General features: G+C 45.9%; 1 protein-coding gene across 3 annotated transcripts; it reads right to left on the bottom strand.

The window, feature by feature from the left end:
* LOC147429441 (uncharacterized) lies at positions 1–22,933 on the bottom strand. 3 transcript variants are annotated; one of them, XM_086495691.1, is made up of 3 exons: positions 22,710–22,929; positions 20,667–22,548; positions 1–475 (listed from the first exon to the last, which is right to left on the bottom strand). In XM_086495691.1, exons 2-3 carry the CDS (start codon positions 22,225–22,227, stop codon positions 180–182), a joined length of 1,857 nt encoding a protein of 618 aa, XP_086351817.1. In that variant the 5' UTR covers positions 22,228–22,548; positions 22,710–22,929; the 3' UTR covers positions 1–179. The 3 variants fall into 3 exon arrangements, with proteins under 3 accessions (XP_086351817.1, XP_086351818.1, XP_086351816.1); XM_086495692.1 differs by having other exon boundaries at positions 1–466; positions 20,667–22,933; XM_086495690.1 differs by having other exon boundaries at positions 20,667–22,929.
* Between the last annotated feature and the right edge of the window lie 614 nt (positions 22,934–23,547).

Here is a 23,547-nt window from a genome sequence, read left to right as displayed (position 1 = left end):
TCAACACCAAAACCGATATATATTCAAAAATTTACAACCGAGAGCCAAACCAAAAGAGATACACACCTGCTACGCCAAAAAAAAAGGGAAAATACCCCAAAAGAATACAGTTTTCTTTTACAGCCTGCAATTCTTTTTCTTGATTTCATCGATCACTTACTTGCAATCTTGCCAGCAAATTAAGACATCTTTCCGCCACTTCCATCAACAATTCGCTTCTTTAAGAGAGAATTCTCTTCTAAAGCCCTTTTGAGCTCTTTACTTAGTGTTTCAATTTCTGCTATCCTTTGTTCAGATTCCCTGCCCATAGAGAGTAGCTGCTGTCGAAAAGCTTCCATACGTTCATCTCGTGCTTTCAACTGTCTTTCGAATGCACTAATTTCTTGCAAATGCCTTTGCTCCAGCTTAAACCGTGTCCTCTCCAGCTCTAACCAATCACCCAACCCTCGAGTCCTTGGAGAAGAGACTGCTGAAGCTACATGGCAAAAGATCATCAATTCAACTAAGGAAAATACAAACCAATTCCATCCAGTTCTTTACACATAAAAGAAAGTTAAAAAAAGTGTGTTATGAATCAACCATGAGTAGGAGACACATCAAGCAGTAAGAATGCATATATCAAAAGAATTGAACCCATGGTAGATAAATAGAAAAAATCTCTCTCTCTCTCTCTCTCTCTCTCTCTCTCTCTCTCTCTCTCTCTCTCTCTCTCTCTCTCTCTGTCCCCAGTACGTCAGTAATTGCTGCATCCAGAGGACAGTCGCCTTTCTCTATCCTAGATGATGATATATGGGAATTTTCTAGGGATGGTGATATCATCATCCTAGGGGACTTCAATGCCCGAACGGGCAACTCTCAGATAGTCTTCTACGACACTTCAGATGAGATGCTTAGAGAGCTGGATGTGGGTGAGTTAGGGCTTGACAGATGCTCACATGACAGAGAGCAGACGGAGTATGGGAGATACCTCACCGAGATGACGACTACACATGGGTTAGCCATACTTAATGGCTTACAGCGATTTCCTAGAGCAGCCGGTTTCACATGCTTTCCACACAGATACAATGGACTATGTTCTGGCACAGCCGAGCTTTATTCCAGACCAGTGGGCGTAGCCGTGGGTTGTGCTCTTTTGACATTGTCTGTTTCATTTCAGTATAGTACAGCCCAGACATTAGGAGGCAGGTCACATACTCATTATACATTTACGCCAGAGACTTACTTGGTTTATATAGAGGAGATCTATAGCTGTCTATGCACGGCTGGTCCTGGCCTCTCAATGGAGGAGTGCACCACTTTACTGACTGAGACACTGCATGGTGCAGCATCAGAGGCATATCCACACACTCAGCCGGGTCATTCTGGGAGCATGCCCCAGAATAGTTGGTATGATGAGGAATGCAGAGAGATAAGATCCCAGCTTCACAGGATCTTCTTTTAGGAGTCATCACTTGCAGACATTCTTGGATTGCTTCCCGACGCCTTGTGCGACGGAAGAAACGAGCTTACTTGGCCCAGATGGAGCAAGACTTGTATCAGTTGTTCTTAAGTAGAGACTCAAGAGAGGTATGGCAATTCTTTCATGAGCACTCCCCTCCCCTAGTGATTACTTCTCCTGATGTGTGGGGCCACTATGCCTCATCGTTATATACGGTTCCTAGACAGGATCCCCTTCTAGATCCTACAGAGCCATGCCCACCTACCAGCACCTTCTTTACCATTGAGATGGTACAGAGAGCCATTGACAAGATGAGGACCAACAGGGCATATGATCGTGATGTTCTAGTAGCAGAGCACTTTATACATGCTAGAGATATGCTGGTAGCGGTTCTTGCAATGTTGTTCAATCGTGCCATGTGTGAGGGGTTACCTGAGACTTGAAGGTTATCTACTATAGTGCCTATCTTCAAAGCAGGTGACCCTATAGAGTCTGGGAATTACCGCACTATTATGGTTGGGCACACATTGGCACGGTTGTATGCATCCATTCTTGAGTAGCAGTTGAGTAATTGGGCAGAGGGTGAGGGTGTACGAACAAAGGGCCAAGCCGGTTTTAGGAGGCGTTTCTCCAATCTTGATCATATTCTGACACTCAGAGCCATCATTGAGGAGGGCAGGTCACATGGGAGACGGATTTTTTGTAGCTTTGTGGATTTCCGCAAAGCATTTGACATGGTACCAAGAGCTTGATTGATGCGCAGACTGCAGGAGATGGGGTGCCCATAGTGTTGATTTGGGGGATTATGGCTCTATACAGATCAGTGATGGGACATGTATGCACTCCGGAGGGGATATCTGATTTAGTTCACTCCACCATTGGGGTGAAATAGGGTTGCCCATTGTCTCCTACTCTATTTGGTATGTATGTTGATAAGGTGTCTGATTACATTGACAAAGAGGGTGATAGAGGTGCCCAACTGGCAGGGACGTGGATCCCATTGTTGTTATATGCTGATGATAATGTGTTGATCTCTGACTCACCAGAGGGTCTGCAACGATAGTTGGATGCATTACACAATTTTGGCAGAGGAGACTGGATGGTCGGTAAACCTTGGTAAAACCAAGGTTATGGTGTTTAACACCACACCATAGTGGACCAGGAGATCAGCACCGACTTTTACATATGGTCGGGAGATTGTAGAGTATACAGATGCATACACTTACCTTGGGGTTGTCTTCACTGGGCCGAGGTTTTCTTTGGGAGGAGCAGTAGAGAATAGACTTACTAGAGCTTTTGCGGCCTTGGGAGGTTTGGAGAGGATGTGTTCGCAGGTTCAGTTCCAAGAACCTCGGACAAAGTTATGGCTCTTTGATACTTCAGTAGTCAGCTATGTTGTATGGGGTGCAGATATGGGGACCTTCTATAGGCTCCTTTATGCACAGCTTGTGGGATACTACTAGAGACAGATATGCTAGACTGGCCCTTGAGTCTTCCAGACAGTTAGCTCTTGAGATAAGCACTTAAAGACCGCCTCGCCAGCCGTCAACCCGAAGATTTTTTTCAGCCCATAAAGCTGTGTCAAGGGAAGACATGGGCGAGGAGGGGGGAAATGTTAGCAGCAAGCTAACTTGGATATCATTTTTTGGAGATCTCATTGTAAAATCATTTATTATTTTGATGAATTGGGAATATTGTAACTCCTATTTTCCGGATAAAACTTTGTAAGTGACGAGCCGGGGCTACAAGCTTCCAGATTGTATCAACCTGTCTTTACCCATCTTTATGCACAGCTTGTGGGATACTACTAGAGACAGATATGCTAGACTGGCCCTTGAGTCTTCCAGACAGTTAGCTCTTGAGGGGGACACTTCATGCTGGTATGCATAGATGACATCATGGTTTCAAACGCATGGCTTCACAATGGATAGGCTGCCCCCTTTCTAGTACTCTCTTCAGGCACCCTCGATGTCTCTTACACGGGTGGAGATTACTAGACTCATTAGTCAGGACCTAAACTAGCTCAATACTAGGAGGACATGGATAGACTTGCCGCAGAAGTTGGGCACCAAGATTGCTTTCTATAGAGAGCATCTTCTCCACCTCACAGGAGATGGGTTTGTGATTCGATCCAGCTACATGGACACACATATGTCTCATGGTTTGCGGTGTGCCATTGGTCAGATACACACATCCTCACATCAGCTGGAGATTGAGACTGGTAGATTTAGAGGGATACAAGCAGACAACAGGATATGCCGCTTATGCCAGGTAGAGCCAGAGACAGAGCTACATTACATATGTCATTGCACACTGTACTATGAGATACGGGGCCGTTTCCACTGCTTATTCAGAGAGGGATTTGGTCCTTTCTCTAGGGTAATGAGTTATGAGGATCAGAGATGTCTTGGGCTATATCTACTTGAGTTACTATCACGTGCACATCTAACCCTATGTGCATGTGGACAAGCTATCTCAGGTCAAGGTTCAGGTCAGCTTAGCAAATGTTATGGCACCTTTGTTAGCCTGTGAGCAAGCCGTGCATGTCCAGGCACTTAGATTAGTTGCATATCCTCTGGTTGCACACACTATGATCATCAGCATGAGCGTAGAACCTTTTTCCCAAAATACAAATTTTCCACTTATTATTCAATAAGTGACTTTTGTTGAAAAAGTGAGTAGGGCAAATTGCTAAGGCATTATAAAAGAAACCTAGCGCTAGCACTTTTTAGCAAAAGAGACAAAAGAAGTTCCAGCAACTTGCAGTGTTCTCTCCTCAGCAAGCCCGGTAAAAAACAGCCTAGCGTTTTTGGGAGGAGTTCCTCTAGCGTTTTTGCTACAGATCAACCCGACGTTTTCAGTTTGCAGATCCAGCCTAGCATTTGCAGATTCCGGCGCCAGATCAGCCAAGCACATCAGCGTTTTCAGTTTTCAACACTTACCCACAATAGATCCAGCCCCTAACCTCGCAGATCTCACCTAACCGTAGTAGATCCTCGCTTTACTGTCGAATTAGCCAGCGTTTACAGTTTCTGTTAGGTGCAACGGAATGAATGTTGTTTTTCTCAAGATTAGTGATCTTTATTGCTCAAGGTTCCTTTTAGTTCTTGGGGAAAGAGAGAGCTTTCCGTCTTGTAGAGTGCTGTGGTCACGAACAAAGTGAGTGGATATTGTGCGTGCAAGTGAATGAGACTGAGAGAAGGAGAGAGAAGAGATACGACACCGAGAGGTTGTAAAACCCTCCTCCGAAGGCCCCACTCTCGTCGGCGAGAGTGGTCTACTTTGATTGCACAAAGGTGTACAATGCGAATGCAATGGACTGATGCAATGGGACTATGCCGATGACGACGACGGTGATGACGACGACGACTTGATGGCTGAAATCTGAGTTCTTCTATTCGCTGAATTTCGGGACTGTTTCGATGGCTGAAAATGACTGTTTTGGCTGCGTTTTTATGGCTGAAAATGGGGGATCATCTGCTACCAACTTGGGGTGGTTCTGCTACTGTGTCATGGCTGAAAATCTGCGTTTCTTCAAGGCTGAACTGCAGATTCCCTAGCGTTAGTGTTTGGGCTGAAAAACGCTGGAAATGATCATGCAAGGGGGACAAGCGCCAGAAGGTGGAGGAATTCACGGCGAAGGAAGGTCTGTGAAAAACGCCAAGGGGAAGGGAGGTATGGCGAGGATCTACTGCTGGGGGGGGGGGGGGGGGGGGGGGGGGGGGGGGGGGGGGGGGGGTTTACTGCTGAGAAGTTGCATGTTGAGCAGAAAGCTCCTGCTGCCTCTTCTGCCAGAAAGTGTGAACTTGGGTTTGCTTATATACAAACTTAGCAAAATTGCCCTACCTATTTTTGTTGGAAAGTCGCTTAAAAATAATAAGTGAAAATACCAAAATTAGGAAAATAGGCTAAATGCACTGGAAAATTCCCCTAACTGATGCTAATGGATTCTGATGGGAATTCCGATGATCATGCTGTGTGCAACCGGAGGATATGCATGTATGCTAAGTGACTGGGCATGCACGGTCTACGAATAGACTCACAAAAGTGTCAGATCACTGCTAATCTAACTTAACTTGACTTGATTGAACCCTGCTGTGGTGTAGCTTGTCCACGGACACATAGGGTTGGGATGTGTCACGTGACATCCCCTCCTTTTCAAAGTGAGGTACTAGTACCGAACTGTATGGCGTCGAGGGAGATCGCCAACAGCATCCGGAATCCTGGAAGGGACTCTTAGCCGGCCCACTCTGCTGTGTGGGTCGAGCGGTACTTGAACTTCATAAAGGTCTGCAATGCTTGCTTCTTTGGGCCGCGCCGAAAGCGACTCAAAGTCTTCTGTAGCTCCTTTGATGCTTCAACTTCGTCTAGAGTCCTGCTGCTTTCGTCTTCAAGAATCTCCATGGCTGAAAATTCCTGAAACCAACTCCAACACAAAACCATAAACATACCCATTCCATGTAAAGTGAAGGAAAAAAATATTGTCTTTGCTAAAGATTGTGTATGCAATGTAGATGAACAAATAGATGGAGTGACAACCCGTTCATCAAACATATGCAAACAATGAGGTCGAATCTTTTCCGTTTGATCGAAATCAATCAACTGTGGCAAATCACAATGGAAATGCCCATGCTTGGTGCTCATACGATCATGTGCTCTTTCGGACCTGTGTCATGCCAAGGAAGAGACATGGAATGTGACTTCCTGACATACAAACTTTTCAGCTTTTCATGAACAATCCGCATACATTCGTGCTCATCCATGATAGAAACGTGCTAAACATAGAATATGTCATGCCTAGTAAAAGGGATCACATAACGATGCTGACTAAAATACAGGAAACCGTCACGAATGAAACACTCGAACAATGCGTGCGTATCAATCATGCGAACACACAATACTTCCTGTGATGGCTCTTTGGACCAAGGCTCGAGAGCCAAGATCGGTTCTTCAGGATCTATCGAATCTTCTTGTGGGGGATCTGTGGACCTCGACTCGAAAGCCAAGATCGATTCTTGGTGATTGATCGAATCTACAACGAGGTTAGCTTCGCTAGGAACAGCATCAACTAACACATCATCAATCACATCATCTTCGTGCAAGTCATCATGCTTGTCTTTGTCATCCAAATCATCATGCAAATCATTATCATTCAAATCATCATGCTTCTCATAATCATGCAAATCCTGTGTGTCATGCTGTGGAGAAAAAGAGACTAAGAGAGTCTCCTTATCTCGAATTCTTTCAACCTTGTCCTGTATATTAGCAATGAGAGATGGAGGAGCAGTGTCAACTCCATGAAAGACAGTAGGAGAATCACTGTCGGCATTGAGAATTATAGTGTTAGCCGCAAATTTTATGACAGCATCCGTCTCACGAAACCACTTAATGCCTAAAATCATATCACATCCTGAGAGAGGAGAAACAACAAATCTTCTAGTGAAGGCAGTCTGTTGAATTGCAAATAACACATCAAGGCATTCTTCGGTGATGAGAGCGTCCATACAAGGAGGAAAGCCAGAGACCGCGATAGAAGATCTCGAACTAACTTCGAGGCGGGCTCTCTCAACAAGAGAGGAACTGATCACACCTTGCATACTACCTGGGTCAAACAATATGACAAAATGGTGCACCGACGTACGACCATAACATTTAATGAGAGAATCATCAATGGGAGGGTCCTGAGAAACTTTGGGCACAATCGTGTTATCATTCATTACATTGACAGATGTAGTGGGTGCTGTGGGTTCTTTAGATTCATTCGATTCAAGCTTAGGACATGTTCTTTTTACGTGACCCTTAATGTGACAATGAAAACAACGACCTTCCTTAGAATACGTGCTTTGTTCTTCCGAAGTGATGTAACCTCCTACAATTCCTTGTGCTACCTTTTCATCTGGAGTAAGCTTAGGTTTAGCAGTTGTGTTAGCCTTTCCCTTAGATTCATTGGAAGAATTCTTTGATGAGATACTGTTGGTAGATTGGTTAGAAGAGTTATCATTCTTACCGTTTTGAGGAGTCTGCGAGGTACTTGTGGAAGTCTTGTTCTCCTTAGGCTTTCCCTTGTTGTGCTTCATCTCCTGTGCGAGAGCAATCGCTGCCGCCTTGTTGAGATCGATTGGATAGAAGTGATGTAACCTCCTACAATTCCTTGTGCTACCTTTTCATCTGGAGTAAGCTTAGGTTTAGCAGTTGTGTTAGCCTTTCCCTTAGATTCATTGGAAGAATTCTTTGATGAGATACTGTTGGTAGATTGGTTAGAAGAGTTATCATTCTTACTGTTCTTACCGTTCTGAGGAGTCTGCGAGGTACTTGTGGAAGTCTTGTTCTCCTTAGGCTTTCCCTTGTTGTGCTTCATCTCCTGTGCGAGAGCAATCGCTACCGCCTTGTTGAGATCGATTGGATCGAGTACCTCGACATCGTACTTGATATACTCGTCCAATCCAAAGAGAAAAGCCTCTTTGCGCTCTTCATCCGACATGCGTAGTTGGGTACCTAGCTGCAAAACACGATTAGAAAAAGACATAACCGGCATACCATTTTGCTTGAGAGCGCGCCAATCGTCCTTCAATCGTGCGAGGTACTGAGGTGGTATAAACCGCGCCTTGAATTTGTCTTGGAAATCAGCCCAACTAAAAGAGAGGGGCGTGAAATCGTCGGCTGCCTCTAGGTGCGCGGCTAGCTGTGCCTCTTGCCATGCGTGGTACCAATTGATGGCATCACGGGCAAGGTACATAGCTGCCGTCAAAACTTTGCTATTTCTTGTCTTCTTAGTTGTCGCAAAATAAGGATTAAATTGATGCAACCAAGAATGAATAATAGTAGCATCCATCTTACCGTCATACTTATTGAAAGTCAACTTTTCTGTAACTGGATGGTTGGAATCCGCGTCGTGGCTTGCGCCACTTGACGAACTTCCACGATCTTTGGGTGGTTCGGTCTTCGAGGCTAGGATTTTGGCAATAAATTCTTGATTGCGAAGCTCCCTTTGAGCTTCACGCTACGCGTCCTTTTCTGCTTTTCGTGCATCTCGTTCATCGCGTTCGTGTTCGAGAGCAAGTCGATTTTCCTCTTGTTTTGCGGCGAGAGCAATGCGCTCACGTCCCTGAGCAAATCGATTTTCTTCTTGTTGTGCGGCCAATCTTGCGTTTCTTTCGTCGCACTCGCGATCCTTGGCTTCTTGTGCACGGTCCTTTGCTGCTTGTTCTTTTGCTTTGCTTGCAAGTTGTGTCAATGCAACTCGATTCGTTTCTTGTTGTTGTGCCATCATGTCCAACATCGACTTGACCATCATCTCCATAGGAGTGAGGACAACTCGTGGCGTAGATGGCGAAGGGGGGGGGGGGGGGGGGGGGGGGGGGGGGTCAAAAAAGTCTCCTGGTGGGGGAAAATCTTCGCCGCCTCTCTCATGCTCATCACCTGTATGCGAAGTATCCATTCCGCTTCGGGTGACAACCATGCACTATAATCTTGGGTTCTGAAGTTCGCGAGGAACTTGGGTTCTTGAGGGTCTTGAGGTTCTTGAGGTCCTTGATTCGTGAGAATCTAGGGTTCTTGAGGGTCTTGAGGGTCTTGGGTTCTTGGGGTTCTTGAGGTTTTCTTTCGCTTGCAAATCGCGTTAGAGAAGGATCTTCTCTTCACCCGAGTTCTACTCCTTTCTGCGGGCGCACCCCTTGGCCGCCTTGAGCTCACACCAAGGTTGCTTTTTCCCACCTCACGTCGATTGGCCAGCCGCTAAGTGCACGGTCCGCTCTCAATGAGTGAAAAGAGACACAACGGGAGGCTGGACAAGCCCTTCTTTCTTGGGATTCCTGTCACTCTTCAACAAAACACGATTAGGAATCGCCACGCCCAAGTAAACTTGGGTTCGTGCGATGGCAACAAGCAAAAAAAATTCTTGTGGTTCTTGTGGTTCTTGTGGTTCTTTCCTTGAGTAATGCAGAACACTTCCAAAGCTCTGATACCAATGTTAGGTGTAGCGGAATGAATGTTGTTTTTCTCAAGATTAGTCATCTTTATTGCTCAAGGTTCCTTTTAGTTCTTAGGAAAAGAGAGAGCTTTCCGTCTTGGAGACTACTGTGGTCACGAACAAAGTGAGTGGATATTGTGCATGAAAGTGAATGAGACTGAGAGAAGGAGAGAGAAGAGATACGACACCGAGAGGTTGTAAAACCCTCCTCCGAAGGCCCCACTCTCCTCGGCGAGAGTGGTCTACTTTGCTTGCACAAAGGTGTACAATGCGAATGCAATGGACTGATGCAATGGGACTATGCCGATGACGACGACGGTGATGACGACGACGACTTGATGGCTGAAATCTGAGTTCTTCTATTCGCTGAATTTTGGGACTGTTTCGATGGCTGAAAATGACTGTTTTGGCTGTGTTTTTATGGCTGAAAATGGGGGATCATCTGCTACCAACTTGGGGTGGTTCTGCTACTGTGTCATGGCTGAAAATCTGCGTTTCTTCAAGGCTGAACTGCAGATTCCCTAGCGTTAGTGTTTGGGCTGAAAAACGCTGGAAATGGCTGAAGTCTGCTGGCGTTTTTGTGAAGGAAAATGCTGCTGATGCTATGGCAATTCTGCAATGAAAACGCTGGCTGAATGGCACTCTAGGGCGATCATGCAAGGGGGACAAGCGCCAGAAGGTGGAGGACTTCACGGCGAAGGAAGGTCTGTGAAAAACGCCAAGGGAAAGGGAGGTATGGCGAGGATCTACTGTTGGGGGGGGTACTGCTGAGAAGTTGCCTGTTGAGCGGGAAGCTCCTGCTGCCTCTTTTGCCAGAAAGTGTGAACTTGGGTTTGCTTATATACAAACTTAGCAAAATTGCCCTACCTACTTTTGTTGGAAAGTCACTTAAAAATAATAAGTGAAAATAACCAAAAATAGGAAAATAGGCTAAATGCACTGGAAAATTCTCTAACTGATGCTAATGGATCCTGATGGGAATTCCGATGATCATGTTGTGTGCAACCGGAGGATATGTATCTATGCTAAGTGACTGGGCATGCACGGTCTACGAATAGAAACAAAAAAGTGCCAGATCACTGCTAATCTAACTTGACTTGACTGAACCCTGCTGTGGTGTAGCTTGTCCACGGACACATAGGGTTGGGATGTATCACGTGACAGTTTCAGCCCGCTGTTTTCAATTTTCAGCATCTGCATTTTCAGCGCATCGTCGTTCAGTCGTCGTCATCGCCATCCTTGCCGACACAGTGTCAGAGATCAGCAGAAAGACAGTGTTCTGCAGATTTCAGCATTTCAGCCCTAGCGTTTTCAGTTTTCAGCCCGTCCTCGTTGTCGTCGTCGTCGTCGTCATTGTCGTCGACATCGTCGGCAAGTCCATTGCATCTAGACCATTGTACCATATTTGTGCAATGTATAGCATAGACCTCTCTCGCCATAGCGAGGGGGGCCCTTGGAGGAGGGTTGAGAACCATCTGGTGTCTGGTGTCGTCTCTCTCTCTCTCTCTCTCTCTCTCTCTCTCTCTCTCTCTCTCTCTCTCTCTCTGCACCTTCATTCACAGTAGCATTCACTTTGTGATCATTGTTGAAACCGGCCTGTTCAATCCAAAAAGGGCGGTAGACTTTACTTTAAACCTTGATTTAGCTTTCACCCATTATTAGTCGTCTATTATACCTGTACTTTCAAGACACAACAAAGGGGAGAGGGATACAGGCTGCTAGACTGCACCTGTATGAGAAGACCGACACCAGATTGGCCCCTAACTTAGGCGCCCCTTTCGATATTTCTTTATTGTTCAAAAGAGGGAATAAACGTTGTGGATCCCTATAAGCTGCCCTGCACAAACTTGGCTGAATTTCAACTATTCCGGCCCGATTTCGGCAACATAACTGTACTAGGACCCTTCACAGTCAGTATTCCCACGCATTGAATGACTTTCCCGACGCATACGGGCACTTTGCAAAACCTGGCGAGAATCTGCAGCACGCTGAATTCTCTGTTTTCAGCCCTGAAAATGCGCCACATCGCCTGTACAGCGGTCCCCTTGCGTCCCCGAACCTCCTCGGGGTATTAGGGTCCGTTTAGGGCCAAAACCCTAAACCTGCAAAAATACACAGCAGGCTGTAATTTATTGTTTCGGGCTCCGTTTCGCGTGCCGGTCGCATCCGTAGCAAGTCCTCGAGCTCCCGCACCTGTAGGGCTACTTGCCCTTTGAATCGGACGAGATTTCGAGCGTGAAACCTCTCCGAATCACCTGTACCTGCGGGGGATTAGCCGCTAGCTAATCCAATACCTGTGCAAGAGGCTCTTGCCTCGGCGATCGCGCATGAACCCACACAACTGTACATTGGTCAAATGAAAAGCCCACTAGTGGGGCATAACATACTGCCATAGGGGAGAGAGAGGGCAGTGCGTAGCGTGTAGGGCATCACTCCTGGCACCGCACTGTGCATAAGAGGGAAAGCAAGCACTCCATAGCTCTTAACCTCTGACAAAAATCAACAAATGAGCCTCTCCCAGCTTAAAAATCAGCGCCCATTTTTCTGCATGAGGAAAGTGCACCAGAATGTGCCACTTGGCGCATTTACAAGCATTTTCCCGTTTCGGGGTTGCCACCTAAAAATCTCCCAACCGGTTGCCCAGTTGACTTCACAGCAGAGTAAGAAAATGTTCCCCTTGTCATTCCGGAGGTAATGACGCCAACACATTTTCAGGTCCCAAAATAGCAGTTCCCTAAATTTTAGGAGATGCTGCCATTGTATCTTGCTAGGTCATCCGACCCTCTTTGTACACTGCGGCCACATCCAGAACTGAAATGTAGCCTCTGTAGCAAAGGATTCCACTTTGGCTAGTCAATGACCCCACTTTGGCTAACCATAGTCTTTGTCCAACCTTAGTGCTCTCTTGCCCTCAGGCCTGGACTCCCTCTGGACAGTTCCACACTAGCTATGCAATGCAGGGCAGTTAGATTTCCCGAGGGGTGTTTCCAAAAAGTGAAAGTAAATAGATAATAAGAAAGAAATCAACAAAAAGGATAGATAGTAGTCACACGCTGGTGACAATTGCACTCTCTCTCTAAAGGAACGGAAGGCTCTCCCTTCTGTAAGTAAAAGGAACCCTTGAGCACAGTTTCGAGCACTCATCTTGAGCAATATCAACATTCACTTCCGCTGCTCCTCACATTGGTATCAAAAGTTTGGCAGTGTTCTGTATCACTCAAGGAGAGAACCACAAGAAATTTTTTGCTTGTTGCGATCGCACGTAACCCAAGTCCACTTGGGCATGTCGATTCCTAACCGTGTTTTTGAAAAGTGACAGGTAACCCAAGAAAGAAGGGCTTGTCCAGCCTCCCCTTGTTCCTCTTTTCACTCATTGCAAGCGGACCATGCACTTAGCGGCCAGCCAATCAACGTGAGGTGGAAAAAGAACTTTGGTGTGAGCGCAAGGCCGCCAAGGGGTGCGCCCGCAGGGAAGAGTCGAGCTCGGGTAAGAGAGAAGCCTTCTCAAACACCGATTGCAAGCTACAGAACTTAAGCACCTCAAGAACCCAAGTTCCTCGAAAACTTACGTACCCAAGATCTCAGAGTATGGTAAACACCCAAAGCGGAGTGGATACTTTGTGTGAAGTGATGAGAGTATAGGTGGTAACGTGACTTTGCCTAGGTCCAAGGAGCTCATTTTCAGCATTGGAAGGCATCAGATGCGTGTTTACAGGGCTGTTTTGCTGCGTTTTCAGCGATACGCGGGTTTTGGCAGCCATGGAAATCTTCTCCTTTTTGCATCTATTTGTTCACAGATGCATTATAGGTCAAGCGCAGACGAGGGGGCGCTCGATTTATGATGGGGGGTGCTTCGTTGAGAACCTGTCACAGGTTAAGAGCTATGGAGTGCTTTCTTTCCCTCTCATGTACACTGTGGTGCTAGGAGTGATGCCTTGCACACTACACACTGCTCTCTCTCCCCCTACGTGCAGTTATGTGATGCCCCACAAGAGGGCTCTTCATTTGACTGATGTACAGCTGTGTGGGTTCATGCTTTTGTGCTGAGGCAAGAGCCTCCTTGAGCAAGAACAGGGGTAGCTAACTGCTACTCCAAAGCAGGCATCGGTGAGGGTCATAACCTCACCATACAGGTGCGTTTTCAGCGTTGTGTATGCGCTGTAAATTGCCTGTTTTTCATCCATACGGACGCCAGAACCATTGGGAATAGTGCCCCACTGGCGGAGGACAGTTAAGAGGACTGTTTGGGGCTGAAAACAGGGCAAAAACCAGTAAATACAGCGTGCTGAATTTACTGTTTTTGGGTAGGAATCAGAGGGTTTATGCCAGTGGAAGAGAGTTCCAACAAGGGAATTGGTTTCGCGCAAGTTTTGGGACTGTTATGCTGCTGAAATTTGGCCAAAACAAGTGGTATCTAGCTTGATACAAATAAAGGATTCCCAGGACTCTTTTTTGTAATTTACCCTCCTAAAGAATAAAGAAATACCGAAGGGGGCGCCAATTTTGGGGCCCACAGGTTGTCGGCGTCTGCTCGGAGCATTCTAGCTTCTGAGCCGTGTGTGCGCTTAAGTGTTAATTCCCGTCGCAGGTTCCCTTTGCAAAGTGCTCTGTGTGTGTGTCTAAAGTAAAGAATTTCGGGTGAAAGCCAACGCCTACCGCCCCACGGGCCGGTTTCATGGTTCCGTTGCCGAGATATCAATCAGTTTTTCCTCAAAGAGTGAGCCTCTGTTGTTTTTGGGTAAAGACACAGAGTATAGAAACGCGGGATGACACTATGGCCGACAAAGGGAAGGGCATTATGGAAGAGGGTTCCTCTTCACAGGACAGACAGGAAATTCCGCATGGACGCCCTGCTAAAAAGTGGTCAAATTAGGGCTGATTTTCTACTGCGTTTCTACGTTTGCAAGTATGAACCAAGATGAGATAGGCAGAGGTCTCACGGTGGTAGATTGGCCACTAGATCTCCTCCGGGAGTGATGTGGGTCTGCCAGGTGACACGCTACTTGCCGATTATCTGAGACGATTGCTTGGATTCTATGACGCATTGATAAATCATCTTGAAATTTGAGCTTGCCTTGTCGTGGGTGGTACGTCAGTGTCGTGGGTGCCACTAGATCTCCTCCAGGAGTGATGTGGGTCTGCCACGTGACACGCTACTTGCCGATTATCTGAGACGATTGCTTGGATTCTATGACGCATTGATAAATCATCTTGAAATTTGAGCTTGCCTTGTCGTGGGTGGTACGTCAGTGTTGTGGAATTATGCTCGTTTGCAGAGGCAAGAGCCTCTTGCACAGGTAAAAAGTTAAGGGACGGGTTGCAAGATGCGATGTGGTGAAGTTCAAGAACTATCCACCTATGGATGCAAAGTGGATGGAAGAGCATGAACTGTCAGAGTCACCAAATGTATTACAGCTTTACCTTAAAGCCTTTGGGTTACAGCCTACTTATGCCCCAACCCAACGTGTGCAAAGGAGGGGTAATGATAGAGCTAGTATATCAAATGTACATATGAATTCATTGTAATAGATGGAAATGACAAAAGTATGAAGGCCTCATTAAGTCATTTGTATCTATGTGTTATGACCTGTCTTGCGGATACATGCGATGATAAAAGAGTGTTAATAGCACAAGATCATCAGTGGCGTGTATTTATGGTATGCAATCGAGGACGTTTGTGATTTCAAGAGGGGGGTATGTCACGGGGACGTGGCAATTGTTAACTATGTCACGAGGACGTGGCAACTGCTAACTTTAGTTGTTGGTTTCTTTCCAATGGGTTTTGTTTTATTTTTGAGACCCTCTTCTTGAAGTAGCAAACGGTCGGACATTGTATGGCCAATGTGAACGGTAGTTTCACCCGCAGATGGGTAGTGGTCGGCATTGGAATTCGTATGGTAAGAGGATGTCTAGGCTCAGAGCAAGATCATATAGGTCCCCCCATCGCACTTAGCAAGTTGGTGGATACTAGGAAGTGAACTCAATAAAGGCCCAAAGTCAAGGTATGACTACCAACAGAAAGTATCCGACAGTTGGGCCACATAGCACTTTTGGATGCGGTCCCAATGAGGATAGATGGTCAGATGATCACAGGGAGCCCAACGGAATCATTTCCTAAAATTTAGGGAACTGCTATTTTGGGCTATGAAATGTGTTCGCGTCATTACCTTCGGTATGACCAGGGGAACATTTTATTACTCTCCTGCAAAGTCAACTGATGCACCAGTTGAGAGATTTTTAAGCAAGAAGCCCAATGCGGGGAAATTACATGTATGAGTGCCAAGTGGCACTTTTTGGCCAATTTACCAAGTTTTGGGAGAACAGAACTCGTAACTGACTTTTTAGAGCAGTTTTGGAGGTTGTTAACTTTGATTTTCAGCCATCTCTCTCCATTTTTGAGCTTCCCATGACTTTGTCTAGGTCCAAGGAGCTCATTTTCAGCATTGGAAGGCATCAGATGCATGTTTACAGGGCTATTTTGCTGCGCTTTCAGCATACGCAAGTTTTGGCAGCCATGGAAATCTTCTCCTTTTTGCATCTATTTATTCACAGATGCATTATAGGTCGAGCGCAAAAGAGGGGGCGCTCGATTTATGATGGGGGGTGCTTCATTGAGAACCTGTCACAAGTTAAGAGCTATGGAGTGCTTTATTTCCCTCTCATGTACAGTGTGGTGCTAGGAGTGATGCCTTGCACACTACACACTGCTCTCTCCCCCCCCTGCGTGTAGTTATGTGATGCTCCACAAGAGGGCCCTTCATTTGACTGATGTACAGCTGTGTGGGTTCATGCTTTTGTGCTGAGGCAAGAGCCTCCTTGAGCAAGAACAAGGGTAGCTAACTGCTACTCCAAAGCAGGCACCGGTGAGGGTCATAACCTCACCATACAGGTGCGTTTTCAGCGTTGTGTATGCGCTGTAAATTGACTGTTTTTCATCCATACGGACGCCAGAACCATTGGGAATAGTGCTCCATTGGCAGAGGCCAGTTAAGAGGACGGTTTGGGGCTGAAAACAGGGCAAAAACCAGTAAATACAGCGTGCTGAATTTACTGTTTTTGGGCAAGAATCAGAGGGTTTATGCTAGTGGAAGAAAGTTCCAACAGGGGAATTGGTTTCGCACAACTTTTGGGACTGTTATGCTGCTGAAATTTGGCCAAAACAAGTGGTATCTAGCTTGATACAGAGAAAGGATTCCCAGGACTCTTCTTTGTAATTTACCCTCCTAAAGAATAAAGAAATACCGAAAGGGGCGTCAATTTTTGGGCCTACAGGTTGTCGGCGTCTACTCGGAGCATTCTAGCTTCCGAGCCGTGTGTGCGCTTAAGTGTTGATTCCCGTCGCAGGTTTCCTTTGCAAAGTGCTCTATGTGTGTGTCTAAAGTAAAGAATTTCGGGTGAAAGCCAACGCATACCGCCCCACGGGCCGGTTTCACCAAGAAAGATACAATCAATGCTTATTGTGAAAGATTCTGGAGCTCTTTTCTACCCGGCTCTTCATTCAAGAAGATCTCGTTCAGAGAACAGATTGAGCGGGTCACCTTGGGTCTACCTACAGAGATCCGAGATCACTGCTTGGAACAGAAGTCAGCTTCTATTCAAGAGTTGATGAGTCATGCGAAGCGGGGCTTTGCCATTCACTCTGGCAGTCTGATCTACCCCACAGATGAGGCCATGACACAATGAGCCGAACAGACGTCTGGGAATGAAAGTAGAAAGAAAAAGAGCAACCCAGAGAAAAAGGATGTACGACCCAAGCTTACTCCTGAGGAGAGAGCTCGCTTCATCACAGAGGGGAAGTGCTTTTGATGCGAGGAACATGGACATATCTCCGCGAAGTGCCCTAAAAAGGCACAGAAAGAACAGAATGATAAAGACGACGACAGGCCTGAGAGTCCGAGAGCAGCTGAGGAACGTGGCAGAAAAGGTAGATAGAAAAGCAAAATTGGTACCACATGGAGTGGGACCTGCACCGAATCTAATGAATGAAAGTACAAACTTTGCCGCTTTTGGGGCAAAGTGAAGGATCAGGAAGCTCTTTTGAGGGAGCCAAGGCCAACTTCTTTTCACTTGGAATTGGCGGCTCGATTTGGAAATTACGCCCGACAGACTGACGCTACAGGCGGAGGTAGTTCGACTAGCACCCGGATGGGATGTTGCAATGACAGGGGTGATCAGAGCACGCAGTGACGTTCTACTCAGGATCCCTTGGTACCACAAGCACTACGCAGTGGTTGACCAAGGGATTCCTCGGAGGACGTCACACCCTGCCAAAGGCATGATGTAAAAGCATAGTTACCCGGAACGGGAAATCGGAACGGGAACGGGGAACGACAACATGCATGAAATGCCATTCCATGTTTCGAATACTCACGTCTGAAACACGGAACGGGAATCCGGAAGGGGAAATTGGGATGGGAACGGGGAACGGAGACCTGAAAATGGCCATTCCCTGTTACTATGTGTAAAAGTCCTCGTGCCCTAAATAACCCCTGACAATGCAAACGTAGTTTGCCAATGACAAGAGTTAATGGTAAAATCCCGTCTGGGTTCCGCGAGAACAGCCTCAGCTTGTGGCTCCATTTCCTTGGATGTAATTCCAAATCGAGCCGCCAATTCAGTTGAAGTTGGCCTTGGCTTCTCCATCAAAGAAGTTAAGGGCTTCCTGGTCTCGCACTTTGCCCCATGTTGTGCAAAGTTCGGTATTTTCATTCATTTGATCAAGGTCGGCGGTCCCCACAAAATCTGGTACCAATCCTGCTTTTGTCTTTCCTTTTCTTCAACGCTCGACTGCTACACTACTACTCTCTCTGGCTTATCTTTTGGTGATCCTCTGATTCATCTTCTTTTCAAGAGTTCTTTCCAGCTCTTTCTACAAGTAAAGGTTCTGTTTTTCTGCACTTGCCTGTCCTTTTAGCTTTCCTCTTTTCCTAAGGGGAGCATCAACAGGCTCATGCCATCTTGAGTAAATCTCATCAATCAGGTAATTCTTCAGGTGCTCGCAAATCTCGGGTCTCTGAAGTACTTGATCAATCTTCTCAAACGCGTGTCAACCGGCAGTTGACGCTTGTACTTTGCTGTAGCAAACTTCTCCACTGAAAAATTTGCCAAATCTTCATTCTTTTCTTCAATAGCGCGCTCGATGCACGATCTACGAAGGGTGGGAGTGGCTAATAAGTCCGATGTCGAGACACGAAGATTCTTTCACAAAAACCTGCTTGTGCTGCAGAGAGGATCGGATCCTCCGTAGAAGAATCTTTCTCAGCCCTGATACCACTATCACACGCTTGGACACTCCAAGTGAGAAATCAATAGCAACACAAGAACAGAAACTTCATAATCAATGAACTTTAATAGAGAGAGAGAGAGAGAGAGAGAGAGAGAGAGCCCAACGTAGTTCCGTGCCTAGAAGTATTGGCCCCAATATGGCGCCCCTTTCGGTATTTCTTTATCATTAATCATTGCAAAATACAAGTCCCAAGGGACCTCTGCTCTTAGACTGCGTCCAGATGCTCTGCAGAGTGAGGCCCCAAGGGCTCTTATAAACTTACAAGGGATGCCAAAAGCAGAGCCCCAAAAGCAATCAGTTCAAAAGCTTCAGGCCCAAAATCCAGCCAGGCCCGCCAGCCAGTCTTTTGTTTAAAGTAGTGTCTCTAGGGCCTTGTCGGCAGGTGCCCTATAAGTTGGGACAACTTAAGGACATGCCACGTCATCAGTTTGTGACAGTGACCTCATGGCTGAAGATGTGGATCCTATTAATTGATATGAACTGAGGCTACTTTATTGGATAAAGATCTAGGTTCTGAAAAGTCTTCTCTACTTGGCTGATTGGCTAATGCAAAAACACACATATAAAGGGCTAAAGGGGCGACTCCAAGGCTGCATGTAGGGGCTGAATTAGGTCGCTCTTTATGGCCGCATACAGGGCTGATGAAGGCCAATGAAAACAATCAGATCAAGCAGCATATAGGGCTTATTTAGGTGAACAATTCCAATGTCATGGGATTGCCCTTGAGGCTGATTTAAGGGGTGATCAAGGCCTGCAAAAAACCAAGGTCTGTGGGCTGTTAAGTTTCTTTCTGCAGCGGTAAAGGGCTGAAGAGGGGTCACTATGTTTGGGTGGATGTAGGTCCAACATAGGCTACTCATGAGGGCGCGCCCTTGATGGACCCTGAGCTGACTTCCTTTACTCGTTCAATTCCACACATCAGATTTGCCGCAAGACTAGGATCATTAGAAAATGGTCTTGCCAAATCTTTGATAAAGCTGCCACATCATCAGTTAAAATTTCATCATAGAAGGTGCTTGCAAAAATAAGCATTAGGTGGTGCACATTCATGCACATCCAATTGACACGAGACTGGAGACACACATGCCACTAAACCAAGGCTACATGCTAACATCACCAAATTTACACAAAATGTAGAAAAACAACTACATCTCATACAAACATTCACAAAGAGGGAAGATTATGCAGAGGTTTTAACTAATGGATCCGTCAGGGCATGCAGATCTGATGAAGGGCTCACAAAGGTGCCAAACTAATATCCCTAAACTTTCCTGCTCTACACATGGCCCTAGGGTCGTAGTAGCATGTCCACATGGCACATACAGCCAACGTGCATGTGACACAACAACGAGCACTTCGCACTTACAACGTGCCCACAAGCAAGAACAGAGGCTGAATGGATTAGTTTCTCTCTTGTGATTTGCCCATAGGCTGCAGCAAATTGTGGCAAGCCCTTGTTAGGGGTGTGAGACTGCTTAGCCTTGTGGACAAGTTGTATGCAACAAATATAAAGCAAAAGCTGCATCTTTTGCATAGGGCTTGCCCACAAGCCAAATTGCATAACAGAATGGTTTGCATTTGAATTTTCTTCTACAATAATGGGTCGTCGGTTTTTCCCAGATTGTTGATTGTCAATCAAACTCTTAATATAGCCATTTCCCCACCATTTTTGCAACAGCTTGGGAACAGTCCTTGTCGCTTTACTGGCCTTGGTATTAACTTATTGTAGACTACATTAATTTGTACTTAGACTCAATCAATGGTCACCTCATTCACCCATTTCTCTATGCCAGATGATATGGAATTTAGGGAAATAGTGGTTGGAATGGCCCATATGAGCCCACATACTACATCCCACATTAACACACCCCCGAAACATGCTGGCAGGCAAGTTGCAGCACATGCACTCACAGTGCAGAAACACATGCAAGAAGAGAAACAAAGAAGTCACACAAAGAGATATAAATCATTACCTGCATGACTTCTTTCTTTATGCAGCATTTCTATGGTGGCCTTGGACATGTAGTAAGCTTTCTTCAGTTTTTCAATCTGTTGCTCCCTCTGTGCTTCTGTGTCCATGTATTGTCTCAAAAGAGTTTTGGCTATGGAGAGCTGAAACTCTTCAGATGTCATATCTTCCTCATCATAGCTTTTGTAAACTGTCAAACCATTAATGACCCGTAAAGGACTCGCTAAAGTTTTCTTTTGTGCATTATTTGTGAACTGCACATTCCTAGCCAAGCGTGAGAGTACATTCTCTTCAAGATCAACAACCCTTTCCTGAAACAGGCTAAGCCTCTTCTTCAATAGCCTTACTTCCTCCTCAAATGCTGATTGCAGGTCTCGAATCTCAAGATCATGAAGCCTCTGTAATTCCCTCATATTGTCAAACCCAGACTCTGCTTTGCTACCAAGGCTTCTCCTAGGTTTCATCAATTCATTGTCAATGCACGAACTATTTCCACTTGCATGCATATGCCATCTTTCTTTCTCACTTTCTGCATGTATAAACTTTGCCCTCATAATGGAAAGCTCATTCTCAATTTGTAGCCTCTCCTCAGCATCTCCATCTGCTTTCTTCAGCATTGCAGATATTATATCCTCTTTCTCATGGGCACCCACTTGGAGCATGTGTATCTCTGTTGACATCTCTGCTACAAGGTCCTCGTAATGCCTCTTTTCTTGACGAGCATCTGCAAGCGATTTGTGCAGATGTTCTACATCATGCAAAGCCAGAGACTTCTCTGCCTCCAGAGTTTTGCACCTCTTTTCAAGTTCTGTTAGAGAAACCTCATGCTTTTGAACATCTTGCAAATGTGCCTCTGATTCAAAACGGAGCTTCTCATTCACCTCACAATAATCCACTTCTAGCTTTGCAAGTTTCGTGGCTATGGTGTTCTTCTCTTGTTGCTCAGCCTTTGCTTCTTCCATGCTTGTCATGATAACAAACTCTTGCTCACGAAGGCGCTCCTTCATTTCACTCAGCCAGCCTTCTCTCTGCTCACAATCCTCACATGTGAACTCTGCATCCCCATCCTGTGCACCTGATAGACGTTGAGTTCTCTGTTTGAGAACCTCCTGCTCCATAAAGGCCCTTTGAAGTTCTTGCCAAAGTCTCCTTTGCTCGCTCAAAAACCTACTCTTTTCTGCTTTCCAAGCCTGCTCTCTGCTAGCAAATATGGAGACCACCTTTTCATTTGCTCTACCTTCATCTGCTCTTTTCTTTCTAAGGGCCAACACCTCAGCTTGCAACTGCCTCACTCTCTCCTCCAGAGAAATACTTTCGTCTGAAGTATGCTCTGAGATGTGCACACTTTCTTCGCTACTTTGCAATTTCACATCGGCACCTACAGGAAATGCCTTTTCTGCATCCGCACATCCTGCCTTCACCATTTCTGAGGCCAGAGTGATCTCCTCCACAAAGACACATATGTCAGAAGCCCGGACACTGGATTTGACTTCATGAATAACGGCTTTGGAGACCTCATGTGATGCCTGGGTTAAAACCTCCTCTGGTATCAGGGCACTATCCATTTGGAATTTTGCCAATTCTCTCCACTCCAGAGAGAAACTAGTTGGCTGCAATGCTCAAGACAGTAGCATGACTAGTGCATTCTTTAAGATTTTGCAAGATTAACGTCAGCGACACTAACTTGTTGAACTAGGCCCTAACATCCCTGTTCTCCATTATTTCCAAGACTCAATTCCGATGCCCACTCAATGCCAATCGCTTGACATACTCAGTTAAGTACATTACAAGCTCTAGACGCACAGAGCATTGCAAGAGTGCAGCTACCATCTTGAAGAAAGGTACATGTACATGTTGTAAAGCAGAGCGACTCTCACCCATGATGACTACAACAGTAACAAAAGAAAGGAGTTGTGTGATGAAATGTGAGAATGTCCATGAAAATGGTGGCATCACACGGAGTGCTGCAAGGAATAAACATTGGGCAGGAAGCTTTCTGCCTGCGCATCATGAAGCTCTCTCTCTCTCTCTCTCTCACAAATTTTACCTTCTGAAGTTCTGTGTGATGCAAAGCTCCTCACCTTTCCGAAGCCGAAATGCCAGGTTTGCGCTGCAAGTGCAACGAATTAGGGCTTACGGGAAGCTTGTGTGACAAATTGACAATGTGTGTGGCGCAAATGTGTCGAGAGAGAGGAAATCCTTAACTTTTATAGGTGAGGCTCAATGTCTGTAGACTCTCATGACAAAGTACTTTTAACTTTGGCGTTTTGGAGATGCCAGCCAGCCGCACCTTGTAAGCGTGGGGCCTCCTAATCAACTCCACAATTTATAGCCCACCTTTGACCTTGTCCTGTATTGTATGAATTTCCACCAATCATGGATCATTACTCTTTAGGCGTCTAAAGAGGTGATCACACAAGCATAGTTATCAGTAAGAGATAGCTATGCATAGGTTATCAATGAAGCGCAAATGAACAGTCGGTTGGAACCCTTCCATGGTCACGCATAGGCTTCTGCGTGCAAGCTACAGGCACGGTGCGATCACTGACAAATTGCATTGTTGGTCATGACTATGTAGCCGATTGAGAGAGGGTCACAATGTCCCCTCTAAATGATGGCTTGGCCCGATTGCTTCAAGCCACATTTCTCATAGCAGTACCGTCGCTCAAAAGCTGGTTTAAGTTGTAGTGAATTAAATGCCTACTTGCTTGATAGGCAATACAACTATGTCGTTTTCGGCAAATTCGCAAAACTCCATGCATAGTTCTACTATGCTATTGGTTTTTTCTCGCGTGACCACTTTGAAGGCATAGTTATCTAAAAAAGTAACTAATAAATGTGCCTCGTGTGACCACCCCCTACCTAACCTTTAAACTTTCTTTCTT

Source organism: Adiantum capillus-veneris, chromosome 22 (genome assembly GCF_014529385.1).
Source record: "Adiantum capillus-veneris isolate H3 chromosome 22, ASM1452938v2, whole genome shotgun sequence".
NCBI lineage: Eukaryota > Viridiplantae > Streptophyta > Polypodiopsida > Polypodiales > Pteridaceae > Adiantum > Adiantum capillus-veneris.
Note: the sequence above shows the minus strand (reverse complement) of the source record. Positions and strands in the feature narration are given on the sequence as shown.